The following is an 18,024-nucleotide window of genomic DNA, read 5'->3' as shown; positions in this document are numbered from 1 at the left end:
TAAACAAAAAACCCTCTATACCTAGGCATATCATGTTCAAACTACAAAAAAAAAAAAAAAACAATCAAAGATAAAGAAAAAGTCTCAAAAGAATCCAGAGGGGGAAAATCGCCTTACCAATAGGGAAGCAAAGATAAAGATTTAGTCTAACATGTCCTCAAAAATCATGTAAGCAAGAAGAGAATGCAGTGAAATATTTAGTGTTGAGAGGGAAAAAACCACCAAGCTAGAATTCTGCAAAAATCAAAAGAAAATGAGAGTAGCTATATTAAATTCAAACAAAGTAGACTTCAAAGCAAAAAGTTATCAAGGATAAAGAGGGACATTAAATAATGATAAAAGGTCAATTCTCTAAGAAGACAATAATAATTCTTGACATATATGCACGTAACAACTGAGCATCAAAATATGTGAGGCAAAAACTAATAGGCCTGCAAGAAGAAACAGATAAATCCACTTTTATAGTTGAAGACTTCAATACTGCTCTACCACAAAATCAGTAGACATGGTTGAATTCAACAACACCATCAATCAATTAGATATAAATTACATTGGTAGATTAATTCATCTAACAACAACAGAATACATATTCTTCTCAACCTCACATGAAAAATTCAACAAGGGAGACTGATGTTTGGGTCATAAAACACACCTTAACAAAATTTAAAGAACAGAAATCATACAATATCTGCTTTCAGACCACAATTGAATGAAACTAGAAATCAATAGTGGAAATATAACTGGAAAATCCCAAAATACATAGATATTAAAAACATACTTCTAAATAACACATAGATTAAAGGACAAATCTTGAGATATTAAAAAGTATTATTAACTAAATAAAAATGAAAGCACAACTTATCAAGATTTGTGGAATGCAGCAAAAGCAGTACTTAAAGGGATATTTATAGCATTGAATGCATACATTAGAAAAGAATAAAGATCTATAAATCATCTAAGATTTTATCTTAGAAAATTAGAAAAAGAAGAGCAAATTAAATCCAAAGTAGACAGAATAAAAGAAATAATAAAAATTAGAGCAGAAATCAATGCAATTGAAAATAGGAAATTGATAGGGAAAATCAATAAAACCAAAACCTGGTTCTTTGAAAGGATCAATAAAGTCTATAAACCTCTAGCCAGGTGAACTAAGAAAACAAATTATTAATATCAGAAATAAAAGAGAGGACATCACTACAGATGCCATAGACACTAAAAAGATAATTAACAAATCTGTGCCCACACATTTGATAAACTAGATGAAATATACTAGCTCCTTGACAGACACAACCTGCCAAAACTCACACAAGAAACAGACATTTGAATAGGTCTATAAACTATTAAAGAAATTGAATCAATAATTAATAACTTTCCAAAACAGAAAGCACAAGGCCCAGATGAGTTCACTGGTGAATGCTACCTAACAGTAAAAGAAGAAATTATGCCAATTCTCTACCATCTCTTTCAGAAGATAGAAGCAGAGGAAATACTTCCTAACTCATTTTTTTTTGAGGCCAGCATCATTCTAATACCAAAACCAGACAAAGACATTACAAGAAAAGAAAACTATGGAGTAATATCTCTCATGAACATAGACACAAAAATCCTCAAAAAAAAAAAAAATAGCAGCAAATCAAATCCAACAATGCATAAAAATAATTATAAACCACAACTGAGTAGAGTTTATACTATGTATGCAAGATTGGTTTAACATTCAAAAATTAATTAATGTAATTCATCACATCAATAGGCTAAAGGAAAAAATCACATGATTACATCAAGAGATACAGAAAAGACACTTGACAAAATCCAACACCAATTCATGATAAAAACTCTCAGTAAAGTAAGAATAGAGGAGAACTTCCTTAACTTGATGAAAAAAAAAAATCTACAAAAAACCTAGAGCTAACGACATACTTAATGGTGAGAGACTTGAAGTTTTCCCATTAGTATCAGTCAAGGCAAGGAAATTCCCTCTCACCACTACTTTTCAACATCATACTGGAAGTGCTTGGTAATGCACTAAGACATGAAAAGCAAAGAAAATGCATACTATTTAGAAAGAAGGACTGAAACTATCTTTATCCACGGACAGCATAATAGTCTATGTAGAAAATCTTAAAGAATGAACAATAACAAAAGCTCCTGAAACTAATAAGTGGTTATAGTAAGGTTGTAGGATACAGGTTAATATACAAAAGTCAATTGCATTCGTACATGCTAGTAATAAATAATTGGAATTTGAAATTAAAAGTATAATAACATTTACATTAGCACCTCCAAAAATTAAATACTTAGGTTAAGTCTAACAAAATATATACAAAATCTATATGAGAAAAACCACAAAAATTTAATTAAAAAAATCAAAGAACTAAATAGATGGAGAGATATTCTATTGTTGTGAATAGGAAGACTCAATATTGTCAACATGTCAGTTCTTCCTGAATTCATCTGTAGATTCAATGCATTCTCAATTAAAATTCCATCAAGTTGTCTTATAGTTATCAACAAATTCATTCTGAATTTATTTAAAAAGAGACAAAAGACCCATATTGAAGGAGAAAAAAGTTGGAGGACCCACACTACCCTACTTCAAGACTTACTACAAAGCTACAGTAATTGAGACAGTGTGGTATTATTGGTGAAAAAAATAGACAAACAGATCCATAGAAAAGAATAGAGAGCCCAGAAATAGACTAACATAAGCAGATTAAACTAATCTTTGATAAAGAAGCAAAGGCAATACAATAGAGAAAAGATAGTCTTTTCAACTACTAGTGCTGTAACAACTGGACATCCACATGCAAAATATAAATAAATAAATAAATCTAGACACAGACCTTATACCCTTGACAAAAATTAACTCAAAATAGATCACAGCCCTAAATGTAAAATGAAAAACTATAAAACCCCCAGAAGATAACATAATACAAAGCCTTAATAACATTATCCCACTGCTATTAATTCAACTCCAGACCTTATCTGGATATACCAGTTTTAACATTAATCTCCTCTTTCTGTTCCACGACTCCTCTGGTGTAACACACTGCATTTAATTGTCATGTCTCTCCAGTCTCCTCCTACCTATGACAGTTTCTCAGTCCATCCTTTCTTCATGACCTTGACAGTCTTGAGGAGTAATGGCCAGGCACCTTGTAAAATGCTGCTCAGTCTAGGTTCATCTGTTGTTGTTGTTGTTTTTTTCCATGCTTAACCACTTCGGTACGGCGCTCACCGGCCGCAAAACCTTGCCCACAGCCGGCACTCACAGTCTGCGCGATAGTTTGTGCTGTGCATTGACAATGAATCCATTTTGCTCTTGTGTGATGAGGAAAGCTTTAAAGCACTGAAAGCTTGTTTTACTTTACAGGCAGCTTTACTTGTAATGTAAATCAGAATAGGTAACATGTACATATATGTTTTCATTATGTTATTTTTAAATGTTCACAATTTTATTTTGATAAATGAAAAATTAGAAAAGTCTTATCATGGCTGTTGGCTAAAGCCGCTGTGCTCATTCATCTGTGGCTATCGACTATAGTCGACGCTGGTACTGAAGTGGTTAAACTAGAGTAAAATGAGATATTTTAAAGGAAATAGCCTTTGTTAAATAGTCCTATGTTAAGAAGTCATTTTCTGTGTGGTCAAAAAAACAAAACAAAACAAAAAAAACTGTGAAAACCTTCTTGGTTTATTCTACCCTAACAGACCCCAAAACAAGATCCAGCAAGATTAAATTACACATTGCAGTTTTTGAGATATATGTAGATTTTAGGGAGTTATTATGATTTAATGAAGTATTTTTTTCCAAGCTACTCAGATCTGAATACGTTAGATGCCCCGGTAGCCAAGCGGAATGGAACCAGAAGGAAGTGCCTCCCGTGCTCCTCTAATTAAGCTGAATTGAGATACCTGCCTTTTGCCTGCTCAGGTTGGCATTTCTCTGAGACATGGATTTGTGTTGCAAGCATTGGAAATATGTCAACAAGGATCTGCTGTATGTCCTAGAGATGTGAAAAAATGTATGCAAACTCACACTTTATGTACTAATTTTATTTCCCTATTTAGCCATTTAAATCATTAATAAAATGAGCCACATAAACTCTCAACATAAAATGTAGTTTTGGAAGAGATTAGAAGTCTATGGTGGCATTGAATTGAAATGTTAGTAGCATTAAATTAAAAGTCAGTAAGGGATAAGAATATTTGCCCATTTACCTGGCTACTGCAACATTTATGGATACTTTTATTTCTCTGTGTAGTTTTTATAATAGTGCATAAATGGAAACCTACATAAAAGCTATCTTTAAATGCCATCAAGATGAGTAATCTAAAATTGTTCAGAGTCATTTTAACAACAATACGTGGGCAAATTTCCATGGTCTCATGAAGCAGCTTAAAAACAGGAATTAAATCTTTACATCTAGTTATTTATTTTTGGATGGGAACAAAAGGAGAATTTAGAATTTATTTTTTATTCTGAGAGTTATGAAATACTGGGAGATAAAAATGCTTTTATCCAAAACTATAATCACGTTTTTATTACTTTTCACATACCTATAATTAGTGGTAATTCTACCATCAAAATAGTTGAAACTAATTCCTATTTATTTCTACTATTAGGCTCTTCATAAACAAAAAGTAAAAATAATAAAAACCACATGGGTAAAAGAATGATCAGGGGTTTAGAGTTAAACAGACTAGGTTTAAATCCTGACTCGGCCACTTCGATCTGGAGCAAATCATCTAACCTCTCTAATTGTTTTTATGGTTTGGGGATGGGGATAATGATGCCATCCTGTGTTACAATGATTACATGATAAAACATACTGAAAATACTATGTTCAGTTCCTAAGCCAAAGTAAATGTACATCAATTGTTTATCTGTGTTACTCCTAAGCAACCATAGGGAGGCCACTTTTTTTAACCCAGAAATGCTGTGGATGCGCAGGCAAGAGCTTTACTGAACAAGTGATTCCCTGTGTGTCTTGGAGAGAAGGCTTGAGGCTGGGGAAATAGGCAAAGCAGGTCTAAAGAGAAAAGACTAATATCCAACCCACAAAAACAAGAAGTGTATAACTCTTTAGAAAAGATGAGAATGTCTTCCACAGATTTTGAACAAACTCAAACCATATAAATATTTACAATTCCAAGATAAAGCAATTGCTGGAACATGTAAATTACAGTTCAATAGCAAACTAGACAACTTCCTTTTACATGCAGCCATAAAATACCATAAAAAATGGCAAAATAATTGATCTCCATGAAACAACCGTCCAAACAGCAACAATATAGCTTAACTTTAATCAACCATTAGAATTCTTCTCATTTAGAAAATTCATATGAATCTCTGTAATAGTTTTCTATGGCTGTCATAACAAATTACCACAAACTTGGTGGCTTAAAACAACACAAATTTTTATTTTACAGTTCTACGGGTTAGAAGTCCAATAAGTGTCTCACTGGGCTAAAATCAAGGTGTCAGAAGGTTGTATTCCTTTCTGGATGCTCTAAGGGAGAATCTGTTTTTCTGCCTTTTCCAGCTTCTGCAGGCTGCCCGCATTCATTGGCTTACAATTCCCTTCAGCTTCAAAGCCAGCAACTTCAGGTCTAGTCCTTACATTACATCACTCTGACTTCCTCTTCTGCCTTCCTCTTCTACTTTTAAGGACATCTGTGATTAAGTTGTATCTATTCAGATAATCCAAAATAATTGTCCTATTTTAAAGTCAACAGATTGATGAGCAATCCTTAATTCCATTTGGAACTTAAATTCTCCTTTGCCCTGAAACCTAATATAGTCACAGGTTCTGGGGATTCAGATGTGGACATCTTTGGGGGGACATTATTCAACCTATCACAATATCCAAGGGAGATCACCTCTGAATTATGTAATATTAATCCCCATATATAAGTAATATATCGCAACTCATACATACCTCATTGATTTTATTCCAAAAGTTCAAAAACGGTTGTGTTTTGTTTTGTTTTTGTTTTGTTTTTTGTTTTTTGACAACTTTAGAACCTGCAAAGCAAATATGTTTCGGATGTTATTTAATAAGTAAGGAGTAATAAAGAGTTACATAGCCAAAATGATTCCTCTTTACATTAGGCAGTGAGAATTGGTTATCTCTAACGTCAGCCTTTCTTTTGGCCACAGGAAAAACATGGTATGAACATTTATATCCACATAAATAAGCCATATAAAGCTATCTTCACACATCCTTGTAACCTATCATACCATCCAAATATCTTGCATCTAGAACTTGCTGTATTTCCAAAAGGAAACATATCTGTTGCATTAGCAGCAAGTACCTTGGAGTGATGACTCAGAAAGTAAGGTTTTGTACAGTGTGATTGGGATCTAGTATGTGAATACAGAAATTGTGTTGGCCTTTCCTCTTCATAGGCTCATTTTTCCTCTTAATAGGCTCATTCAAACACAGGAATTGTTGATATTTCAAGCTTCAGTTAAACATCATTATACCTAAAGATATTTGGCTGCTTGATTTCATTAGAAAAAACTATAAACTATAGGGGCTATGACTCCTCAAGCATATTTTAGAGAACTATTGCTTAATTCTATGTAAGTGCACTGTCTAGGTGAGCTGGCACAGATCAAATGTATCCAGTGCCCAGGCAGGTAAAGGAAATAAATGGACAGGGCCAGGTGGGCACTGGACAGACTTGAGCCCTTGACCTGTCTATAAAGGTCAACCACCAATCAGTCCAGCTGATGGCTGTCTCATGAGATCCTCGGATATTTCTGTAATTCAGAAAGTATAATTTTATGTGAAGCTGCTCAAATTTTAAATGTTGGCAACTAAATAATATGTTTTCAAATCCCTTGGCAGTGCAAATAAAACATAGCTATGAACCAAACATAGCTCAGCGCCAGTAGTTTGCACCTCTGGATCCAGATCATCTAATCCTCGATAACTACCCAAGAGTTTACTCAATAAAATCAACAGATTCATATAATTTATTGTCCAAGCTGTCTAATTGGATGCAAGCATCATCAAAACCTGGAAGGAAAAATATGTACATATAAAATGAGATTAATCTGGGTATGGTGGCATGTGCCTGTAGTCCCAGCTACTTGGGAGGCTGAGGCAGGAGGATCCTTTGAACTCAAGATCCCTTGAGCTATAAGCCTAGGTGATACAGTGAGACACCATCTCTTTAAAAAAATGAGATTAAGAACTGCTAGCTACCAAGGAGTTCTTTGTTCCTGGAAGGAATAGATTATGCCTTGCTCTTTTTTATGGCCCATCACATAACATAGTATCTGTCCCATAATAGACTCTAAGTAAAATGTTTATTGAATTAGTGAATGAATAAACTTTAAGGAAAATCTTCATAACACTGAGGTCTTTATTCATACGTGTTAGTGTGAAGAAATAGTGATCTAGCCTTAGACTTGGGAGTTGGCTTAGAAAGTAAGAATTCTTTATATTTTTTATATTATCAAAGTATATCTATTCTAACAATTCCCTGTTATACTGCAATAACTAATAAGACCTTTTATAATATAATGGGACAAAATGAGATTTAACTTAAAAAATAATGTAACAACCTAAACCAAGTATTTGTAAGGAATTTTTATATTACAAAAGTGCTTTCAATATGTGATTTCTCTTAACACAGAACAACTCTCTGAGGTAGACAAATATAGTCTTCATTGGAAAAAATGAACTATAAAAAAAGTTAATCTCTGCCTCAGCCCATAATGGTTCTCTTCTAATAGGGAGGCAGCCTGGGGACGTAACAATATAGGATTGAGTCAGATGAATTATCTACGCACAATGGCACCTTCATAAACAGGAAGGGAAGGAAATAGTCTACACTGTGGCACAGAAGAAAAAGGAAAGAAAAAGTATGGAAAGGAGTGTCATATTTTTCAAAAGGGTTTATAGATATCAGAGCGCCTTATTCATCATGACACTATTGGCATATTGGTTAAATCATTCAGCAAAATAAGATAGATCAGCTTGATCTGTGTCATTTTACCTGGAAACATGTTGCACTGATACTTTTTATTTCCTACATGTATGTCTTCGCCACTGGAATGGAAACTTCATGAGAGTCAAAGGCTGTTACATATTACAAGTTCCCAAAATACAATCTACCCAGAAGGAATTAACTGAATTTATTTTTTATTGGTTAATGGGCTACATATATATTGGTGACAATATGGCATCATGATTAAACACATGAGAATTAATATCTTACCAGCCTCTGAGTGGAAGTTTTTCCAAGTTCTTGGTGTTCGTTGCAGAAAAGAAATTTCAGCCTGCACCACATAAACCATGCAAGAGAAAGCTTTATCGACAGTGAAAGTATTAATACGCTCTCAGGAAAGAGAGCAAGCAGGCTGGAAAAGAACAGCTGCCCTGAGAGAAAGTGGTCTTAAGTCTTTTGTAGTCTTACTATTAAAATTTAGGGGAGGAATACTCAAGGTCAAGGGGTTGGCTTTTACTAAGACTTTGGGTAGTAATTCCTAGAATTGGGTTTCCTCCCATTTTCATACTTTATATGGTTGCTTCAGAACTATCATGGTGATTTCAAGGGCAGAGAAATTTTAAAACCACAATGTAAATGATATTGTAATTAGCCAAAGTTCCTGTAAGGTGGCAGAGATAGCAGATAAGAACTGGTCAAAGCCAGTTCTTGCCTGCGGTTATCAGCCCCTTTTGTTTAAAGGCTGTTTTACTTCTAATTCCTCTATCCGATCTCCAAGCACTTGCATCTAGTCTCAGCCCTATCTCCTAGTCTCCTACTCTAACAAATAGATCTGTGTGTAAAACCATGCTCAGTCAATGACTAGCTGTGCAATTTTGGGCAAGTTACTCCACCTCTATGAGCCACGCTGTTGTCTGTGAAAAGAGTGACAGTTATAAGACTTACTCCGTACGTTTGTATTGAGGATTAAGTAAATTAATGCTTATAATAACCTAGCAGGATGCCTGTTGATACATGACATGAACTCAATAAATGCTTGCAAAACTGCAACATACTGAAATTTCAAGTCCAGTAAAGTAAGAAAGCTAAATGCTGATATCTGTACATTTGAAGAAGGGAAGTTTGCTTGGTTTTCAAAAATAAAGTGGGATGCTGAAAGGAAATTTTAAAAAGTAACCAGAAATGTATTTTTAAAGCAAACTTTTAATTTATCCCACATGCCATGTGTAATATTATGGTAACAGATCAAACAAGAAAAAGATACAGATGCAGTGTGATTTACTATCAATATAAATGATTACAAATAAAATCAGTTGCAGACACAGGCTCACTAATTGAGAAAACCTTTCTACATGTCATGGTTTACAAAGGAGTGAAGACCTGATCTCTGCTCACAAAGGGGACATCCAAAAGGAAGGCTATGTGAAATATTCTTTTTTGAGAGACTTTCCTTGCTCCTAGAAACAAGTTTAATTGTCCTAAGTTCATTATTTTATCAATGTCCATCCAACTAATTTTCCAGTGCATACTTGTTTTTAGATCTTTTATCTTTCAACAAACATTTTTCATATCCTAATTGCTCCCTATGCACAGGCAAAACGAATGCAGTGATAGTACATTAAAGTGAGAAAGACAAGAAGAGAGTGCTCATTTCTTAAAAGGAAAATGACACATACTAAATGATTTTTATCCTATTTAGGGTGACATTTATGACAGAAAGCTGGAATCAAGCAACTGAAACCTTTTTCACCCAAAAGTAGCAGAAAAAAAGAAAAGAACAATCACAGAGCAAGTACCATACACGAATCTAGAGGAGAACCTGACGCCAACATAAGGTGATAAACTACTCCGTTGACATTTCCCTTTTTGTGTCTTTAGGATTTATAAGAGCCAAACTCATGGAGCACATAAACTTTTAAATAACACCCTAACCCTGAACTTTCAGCCTTCAGGCTCAAGCGGAGGAATGCCAGACAACCTTTGCTCACACAACCAAAGGGACCAGCCCGTTCGAGCCACAAGAGTTGATTCAGAAAACATCCTCGGTTTCTCTGCATCCTTCAGTGTCTAGGTTAAACGCCACAGGCCTGGAAGACGCCTCCATTGGAATGCCATTGCCCTGCTCCCCGCAACCTTCCTTGGTCTCCTCGTGGATGGAGTGCGGCAGGCAGTCCTGCTCCGAGTTACTCCCGACGTAGCCGGGCAGCGTCACGTGGCTGTCGGGCTGCCTGCCCGCGCCCCTGGCCGCCCTGCCGGACACGAGCACCATGCGCGCGCTGGCCGCCGCCTGCGACTGGCTGCTGGTGCTGTGCGTCACGGTGGTGAGCACCGAGCCGTACCGGTGGCTGCCGCACGGCGGCGTCCTTTTCCAGTCGACGGAGAGATTCCACCGGCTCCACATCTTCTTCACCTCCGCCTGAACCTAAGCCACAAGAAACAGGTGCATCAGGAACCACAGGGGCACCTGCAACCCCTGTTAGGAGGAGGTTCGCCTTGACTTCAACGATGGTAATAACCACGGATTGAAGTTCCTCTGTGTGCCAGGGAATTTACATATATATTCCCTCGCAGCCTCAAAAACCTTCATGATAGGTTATTATTTTTGGAAATGAGCAAACTGAAGATGAGAGAGAGGTAAAGAAATTTATCCATGGTTAGAATTTAAATAGAAGTTGACGCGCAGCTGATAGAAATATATGACTTATGGGAGAGAATAAAAGAGGACTCCAGGTTGGAGGAGAAACAGATATTACAGATAGCACCAGACTGTCGCTTGCACATGACCTTGCACCAAGAGACCTGACCAAACTCTCTAGCATGGCTCCACGCAGCATGAGGCCTCGTCCCTAGCTAAGGTGATCCCGGCCCCCTTATAGTGCCTGCCTGATGACACTCAATGCCACCAGAGAAATTTACTATTTGCTCTAGGTAGCACACACCTGATGACAGGTCTGTGACCACTCCCCATCCCCCTTCTTAGGACATTTACCAGAAAGGGGCTCACAATCGTAAACATGTAGCTCTTATAACTCAGAAATGTCTTTCTCAAGGGCCTGAGAGCCATTTCTTTAAAATGTATTATAGATATCAGGAAGGGTAAGGCCCCAGTCTCCCTATCTCTGTGGAAGGACAGAACCCTAACTTAGACACCTGCCTGCTTGCAGACGCAGCTGGCCTGTTCCCCTTCACACGGACCAACGCTTTGTACTTCTTTCACTTCTCTGACTCTACTGAGCCCCTGCACTGCCCCCTCCCTCCCTCTTCCTTGAAAATGCCCACATCACCTCTGCCCAAATTGGAATGAGGCTCTGCTCTTTCCCCTACTTGGCAGTAGTTACCGAGTGACACCAGCTGAGGCTGAGGGATAGAAGGCACTCAACTTGAAACCTGAATGCCAAGCTATCAATTTGCATAGGCATACTGAAGGAGGAAAAATGAGGAAAGAAGGATCGTAGATAGAAAAGCAAGCACTGCAAATGCATTCTGAACAGGGTGGGGCTCTTGTTTCCATTGCTACTAGTGAAGATCCATTCTACTTCTATTGCCACTTTCCAGAAGGAAGCTTATTTGGAAATTCCTTGGGAAGCAGTGGAAACTGGTAAGCTGATGTCACCTGAAACGACAAACTCCTCCTATCTGTTCATCTTGGCAAAAATCAACATCTGGTCTACTCACCTCTTCTGCCAAATAAGGTAAAAGCAATACAGATGTAAATCAGGAAATTAAAGAGTTACTACTAAATTTAAGCTCTTTCTCCAAGAACTGGACTAGCACACCACAATGTCCAAACCCTAAACATAGTCAGAAGCAGCAGCTGGTCTATAGCAATCACAAGTAACCTTGTGCTTCTGGGACTTGCAGCAAGTTTAAAATTTGAGAGACGAAAGGTAGCAACTCATCCAACAGAAGGACATATTAAAAGTTACAAGGTAAAATGTATTATTATACAACATGGTTACTTCTCTCTGGCCAACTCCAAAATAAACTGATATTGTCCCAGCATCATCTTGTGGTTTAAAAAATATCAAAATATTCGAATGGACTTGTCACAGGGAAACATATTTGAGTTTCTTACATTCCACTTGAAATGGAATGTAAGTTTATGTATTAATTGGGATATGAGGTTCCCTGTCCATCCAAGTATTGATTTGTATTCCAGCAAGGTGTTTTTAAATATCAGAACTTACAACTGAGTTGACATTTAAAAGTGCTAGAAGAAGAGCTTAGATTATTTGCACTAATTCTTGCTTTCTCAAAATAATAATATGATTAAAATAGCTCCCTTCTCCCCATCTTTTCTGTCGTATAAATCCTGGGAATTTAAAAAACATTTACAAGCTTACTCAGAGCAAGACCTGTGGGATGTCCCAGGCTCCTACAAACCTACCTCTCCATTGCAGTAGCAGTAGATGATAGACACAAAGAAACCCTGCAGAACACACAAAAAAGAATGTTAGTTCACTGACAACTCACGAAGCTCACAGCACCAGTGTCTTGGGTCAAAATGTATATGTTGAAAACTGGGTTTTTTAATGATTGTTTCAGAAAATTATACAAGTTCTTATCTTCTAATGTTTCCAAATCCTTAAGTTTACATTTAATTTGATTGAGATCTTTCCTTGGTGTCAGCCAAACCAAGCAAGTCACTGAATAAAACACTCCAAGATACACAAAGAACACATTTCTTTTATATTAGTTTCATTTATGTTGTCACTCAAGGATCACATAATGTCCATCCCCTGCTTGGTCAAAAGAGATATTTATGAGCTGTGAATGCTAAAAACTACAGGCATAGAGTCTTATATGGTAACTACATAAAGAAACTTTGTTTTCATTCATTCAAAAATATTTACTGAAATTACACAGTATGGTATGAGCTGCTCAGCATGACAGGGTTAAACAATGTAACAAGACAGACAAGGTCTCTGTTATAGAAGGGAAGAAACATGGATTAAAATATAAACAAACAACCACATGAGAAAAATGCAAGATGATAAGGGTAAGGAAGTAAAATAAGTGATGTTAAAAGAGAATAATGGAGTAGATATATTAGATGAAGAACTCAAGAAAGACTTCTCTGAGGAAGTGACATTTAAACTGGTTTTAGTGACAAGAACAAGAAGCCAGCCATGTGAATATAAGGGAAAAAGGAAACAGCAAGTGTGAGCCCTTGAGGTAGAATGAGCTTGAGGAATAGGCAGTGTGGCAGGATAGTAGGGCTCTAACTTAGTGGGCTACATGGAGCATGGCGTGAGACAAGGAGAGAGGTGGACAGGCTCCATGCCATGCAGGGCTGTGTAGACAATGGCATTTGAATTTCATTCTGAGTGCAACAGGAAGCCTTTAGATATTTCTGGCAAGTAAGAGACATGATCAAATTTATATTCTTAAGATTCTTCTGACTATTGTAATATGGACTAGATTTAAGGCAGCAGGAGGCAGCAGCAAATGAGTAAGCAGGATGAAGAGTAATGCATGTGAGAGAGGATGGTACTCACATTTCAAATGAGATACAATGTGTGGCAGCAACCTCTTTTTTATCTCCCTTACCCATTCCCCTTTGTTGTCCTCTTCCTTGCCTTCATCTTTTTTTTTTTTTTTGCCATTCCAGAATCTTGTTTATTTTTTTTAATTTCAAAATTTTTATGGGGGGTACAAACATTTGAGTTACATCTATTGCATTTGCACTGCCCAAGTCCCTTTCATTTATTTTGCATACACACAAGCAGAGGTCCCTGCTCTGTGTGTGTTACATATTTTACAAGATGTTTCATTATCTCTCCACCCAGGCTTGTCTGTGTGACAGACAGCTCCAGAACTGCTCCAGCTGTGAGCAGAGGATTAACCTGAACTCTGTAAGACAGAAAAGCACGGGCATCATAGAATATCACCTTCTCATGGCACATCAAAGCCAGAGAAACACGTTGCTGGGGAGAAAAAAACAAAGCAAATTACAAGAATCAAATGACTAGGCGCCACTCTTTACCTGAAAGGAGTTGAAGAAGAGCTCACAGTGCATGCGGATCTCCCACCCGAGCCCAGTGAAGGAGTGGGGCAGGCACACGAACACAATGTAATGCACTCCAAACACTAGGACCAGCACCAGCGTGGATTTGGCCAGTTTCCTGAGAAAGAACGTCAAGCCTTTTTACTAATCAACTAGAGTGCCCTTCAGTAGCAATAGCTTGCTGGAAAAATAAAGCTTCTCTGTCTCTTTGGATCCCACCACTGCTACTACCTTTTCCCCCTCCCTCCTCTTCCCACCACTTTTATATTAAATCAGGTAGTTTATTCTCACTTCCCATAATTATTATCCCCTAAATCTTTCTAATCTACTTTCTACTCTTCTTGCTTAAAGGATATTCTTTGCCTAAAATTGTGAGATGTCTTTTTTTTCTGTCCTGTCGTCTTTAACTTCTACATCTGAGACTTATTCCAGGTTAACTGCCTTTACTTTTATAGGAACACTTTGGCTTTTGTTCATTTTAAAATCAGTTACTCCCTTTTTTCTTCTTACATTTGGCTCTCCATTTATCACTGCTTATTCTTGGAGACATTTCATATTTTCTTATGAGCTGCATGTGGTCAATTCCTCTTGCCTTCTCTGAATATTTTCTGTCAAATATCTCAAAGTATTGATAATTCTCTTTTGTCTAGTTTTTTTTTTCATTTTTACAAACTAAGTAGTTTGACATTATTTTTTCTTAACTGCTTCTTTATACATATTTTCTTGTGTATTTTAAGGAATCCCAGGCTTTCCAATATAATGAGTTTATTTTACATGGCCCTCAACGATCCCCACTGCCCTTGATAATCTTTTCCTTCTGAGTGTGGACAGGACCTGGGACTTCCTTCTGACCAATAGGTTACAGCAAAGAAGAAGGCATCCCACTTCTGTGATTACGTTGCTTAATGCTGTAACTGTCCTCTTGCTAGACTTGCTCCATTGCTTGGTTCAATGAAGCAAGCTGCCATGTTGTATGCTACTCCATGGAGAGGCCCACGTGGCAAGGAAAGGTGACATCTGGACAACAGCTAGTAAGTAACTGAATCCTGCCAACAATCACACAAGCTTAGAGATAGCTTCTTCCCCAGTCCAACCTTACAATAAGACTGCAGCCCCAGTTGACATCTCAATTGCAGCCTTGTAAGGGACCCTGAAGCAGAGGACCCCATGCCCAGATTCCTCCAGCCGTATTTATTTATTTATTTATTTTTCTTCTTAGAAACAAGCTTTGAAGATGAGTAGAGATCACACTGGACTAAGAGTATGAAGAACTTGATGAGGGTTCCAGACTCAACATTAACTACCTGTAGGATCATGATTTAGTGTTCTTATCTGTAAAATGAGGAAATAGGGCCCAGAAGTTTATAAGAACTCTCATATTCTAGGGATCATCTTTTACATATGTACACTTTCCTGTCATGACCCTACAGTGAGCTAGAGTATCCCACAAAATCACACTGAAATGCCAAATTTAAATGTCTGGAGTTGCACATTTGCTCCATGTCATTCTCCCTTGCCTGCCTTATCTCTCACTAGTGCCCTGACCGTCTGCTCCTCTTGGCTTAGGGCCACCCACTCTGCCTCACATACTTGCCCTTCAACCCTGTGAGCTTCTTCCTATGCTGTTCCTATCCTCATACCTTGTACCATAAGTTACCTACAGTCCATTCGATTTGAAAATTCTACCTTAACTCCATTACTCTCAAGGCAGCATTCCTGATAAGCAGTGGGTTTCTCCAAGCTAACTAATCCTTTCAGCTTTTAGAGTTCCTTGGGATATGTGTGTTGTCCTCCAGATTTCTGACTGGTGAGAACCCTCCTATCATTGCCTACAGGGGGCAGATCATTTTGAGCACCTTCAAGGCATTGTAATTCAGTCTAATCAGATAAAGGAGACAGCATTAACTGCACTGCAGAATCTTGGAAGTCTTGTCTAACATCACTCTGAAAAGAAAATTACATGTCCTCCTTTAAGATGAAAGGGTAAATCCCCCGGGAGACTGTTCTCAAAATCAAACTAACTTTCACTGTTCCTACTGTGTATGGCTAGGAGTCAAAAAAACTTTGTAAAAACAAAAAATAAAGCAGTGTAACACACTGTGAAACCATACCAAATGTAAACATTTAGGGACAGCTTGGTTCAATGCAGAGTAAGAAGAAGTTGCCTCGGGCAACAAAAATTTAGTGGGTATCCTGCTAGCTCAGCCATCTGGGTTTTTTCCCTCTTTGTCTATGACTAAGCTCTTTACAACTCTGTAGAAATAAAGGTTAAATTGCAGAAAACAGATAGTAATTATACTCATTTTCTATTGCTGTATAAAAAATTGCCACAAATTTAATGGCTTAAAACAATACTATTTATTATCTCTCAGTTTCTATAGGCCAGGAGTCCAGGCACATACTCTGGGTCCTCGGCTCACAGGCTCACAAGGCTGAAATTAATGTGTTACCTGGGGCTGCATTCTCATCTGGACCTCAGGGTTCACTTCTAAGCTCATTCTGATTGCTAGAAGACCTCAGGTCCTTGCAGTTGCAGGCTGTCTGCTGGCTGTTGGCCAGGCCTCACTCAGTTCCTGCAGGCTGCTCTTAGGTTCTAGCCAGAGGCCCTCATAACCTCTCAGATTACTTCCTCTAAGCCAGCTGGAAAATGTCTCTCCAGGCTGCCAGGATGGAGTCTTACATAACATATCGTAATCACAGGAGCGACTATCCTATCACCTTTATTTGCCATATAATATAAACTAACTACCCACACTCAAGGCAAGGGGTATGGTGGGGGATAATACAAAGCATGTATACCCAGGGGCAGGAATCTTTGGGGCCATCTTAGAAATATGCCTATCACAGCAATGCCAAGAATTCCTATCCATAGAAACATAAATTCTGTCCAGTGAAATGCCACTAATTATAACCCTGTGGATGTTGATAAGTTTTGCTAGTTTACATCCATTTATAAATTCAATTCCTCATTCATTATCTGACTACACATTGAGTTCTATTTTGAATCAGTTGTAATATCATTTCCTTCATTAACTAATGAGTTAACTAAAACATTTGAAGTATATTCATTTATATCTGTATGAGTTATGATTATTTCTTCTTTTAAAATGTATCCTTCCATGGCAGCAAATGAGTTATAGTGGCATGTGCCAGGCAAATATATACATGGGTCATCTGTCTGTCTATTCACTTATTAAGCTGGACTTTTCCACTCAGTTCAAATTATACAGAAATCCTAGGCACTGATTTTTTTTCAGTGTCCATCTGGTCTCCCATGCACATTGTTTGTACATCTTTACAGCCTGGCTATCTGAAAATGCACAGCTGTCCAATGAGATGAGTCAGGAATGTACCAACTGATAGTGGTCTTCTTTCTGGCTTGCTGGAAACATAGTGATGGCTCAGTGTCCAAAGCCATAAGAGTAATACAAAGGAGTCAAATGGTTTGGAGACTCAGCGTCCTGTTTAAAAAAATAGGTTCCCAGGTCTTGCAGAATCTCTCCCAAGGTGATCTCTCCCCAGGTGAATAGATCTGGGAAATCTCTGATTTTAAGAGTCAATTTAGCTTAAAAAAATACTGTTTCTCTTAAGCCTTTCTTGATCCCTCCTGGCCTTTTTTCCCTTTTTTTCTATACACATGGCATTTTTATGGGCATCTCTACTGGTACCTTCTTCACTTTATTAAATCAGTCCCTAGATTTGTCTTTCTCCCCAACTTTCATCACCTCACACCCTCCCCATTACATTGTGGGCTCAAGGAGAGCACTCAGCAAAAAAGCTATTGGCTATTAAGCACCATGCTCCTGTTACATCCTATGCTGGTTGCCTCATTTTATTCTATTAATAACAACCATGTGAGAGATCTATTATTATCCCATTACTAGGTGAGGAGAGAGGCTCAGAGAAGGAAAGTACTCACCCAAAGTTACACTGTAAAGTGGTGATTCAGCCCTAAAATCTGTCCTTTTTACTAACACTGCATAATAAATATTGGTTGGATTTATTCTAAAAATAATAAACATTAATATGGGTTTTTTGTCTAACATTGACTAGAA

The 18,024-nt window shown here is 37.5% G+C and overlaps 1 protein-coding gene across 1 annotated transcript in view; it reads right to left on the bottom strand.

Moving 5' to 3' along the window:
• Nucleotides 1–9,207: 9,207 nt before the first annotated feature.
• Nucleotides 9,208–18,024, bottom strand: part of PTH2R (parathyroid hormone 2 receptor) — an 80,764-nt gene continuing 71,947 nt past the window's right edge. The window contains exons 11-13 of the mRNA XM_012752107.2: nt 13,949–14,087; nt 12,350–12,391; nt 9,208–10,384 (exon numbers count right to left, since the gene is read on the bottom strand). Of these exons, the coding sequence (XP_012607561.2) occupies nt 9,992–10,384; nt 12,350–12,391; nt 13,949–14,087 (574 nt within the window). The 3' untranslated portion in view covers nt 9,208–9,991. The remainder of the gene's footprint in view (nt 10,385–12,349; nt 12,392–13,948; nt 14,088–18,024) is intronic.

This window comes from Microcebus murinus, chromosome 8 (genome assembly GCF_040939455.1).
Source record: "Microcebus murinus isolate Inina chromosome 8, M.murinus_Inina_mat1.0, whole genome shotgun sequence".
In the NCBI taxonomy this organism is placed as follows: Eukaryota; Metazoa; Chordata; class Mammalia; order Primates; family Cheirogaleidae; genus Microcebus; species Microcebus murinus.
This window is presented reverse-complemented; position numbering and strand designations above follow the sequence as displayed.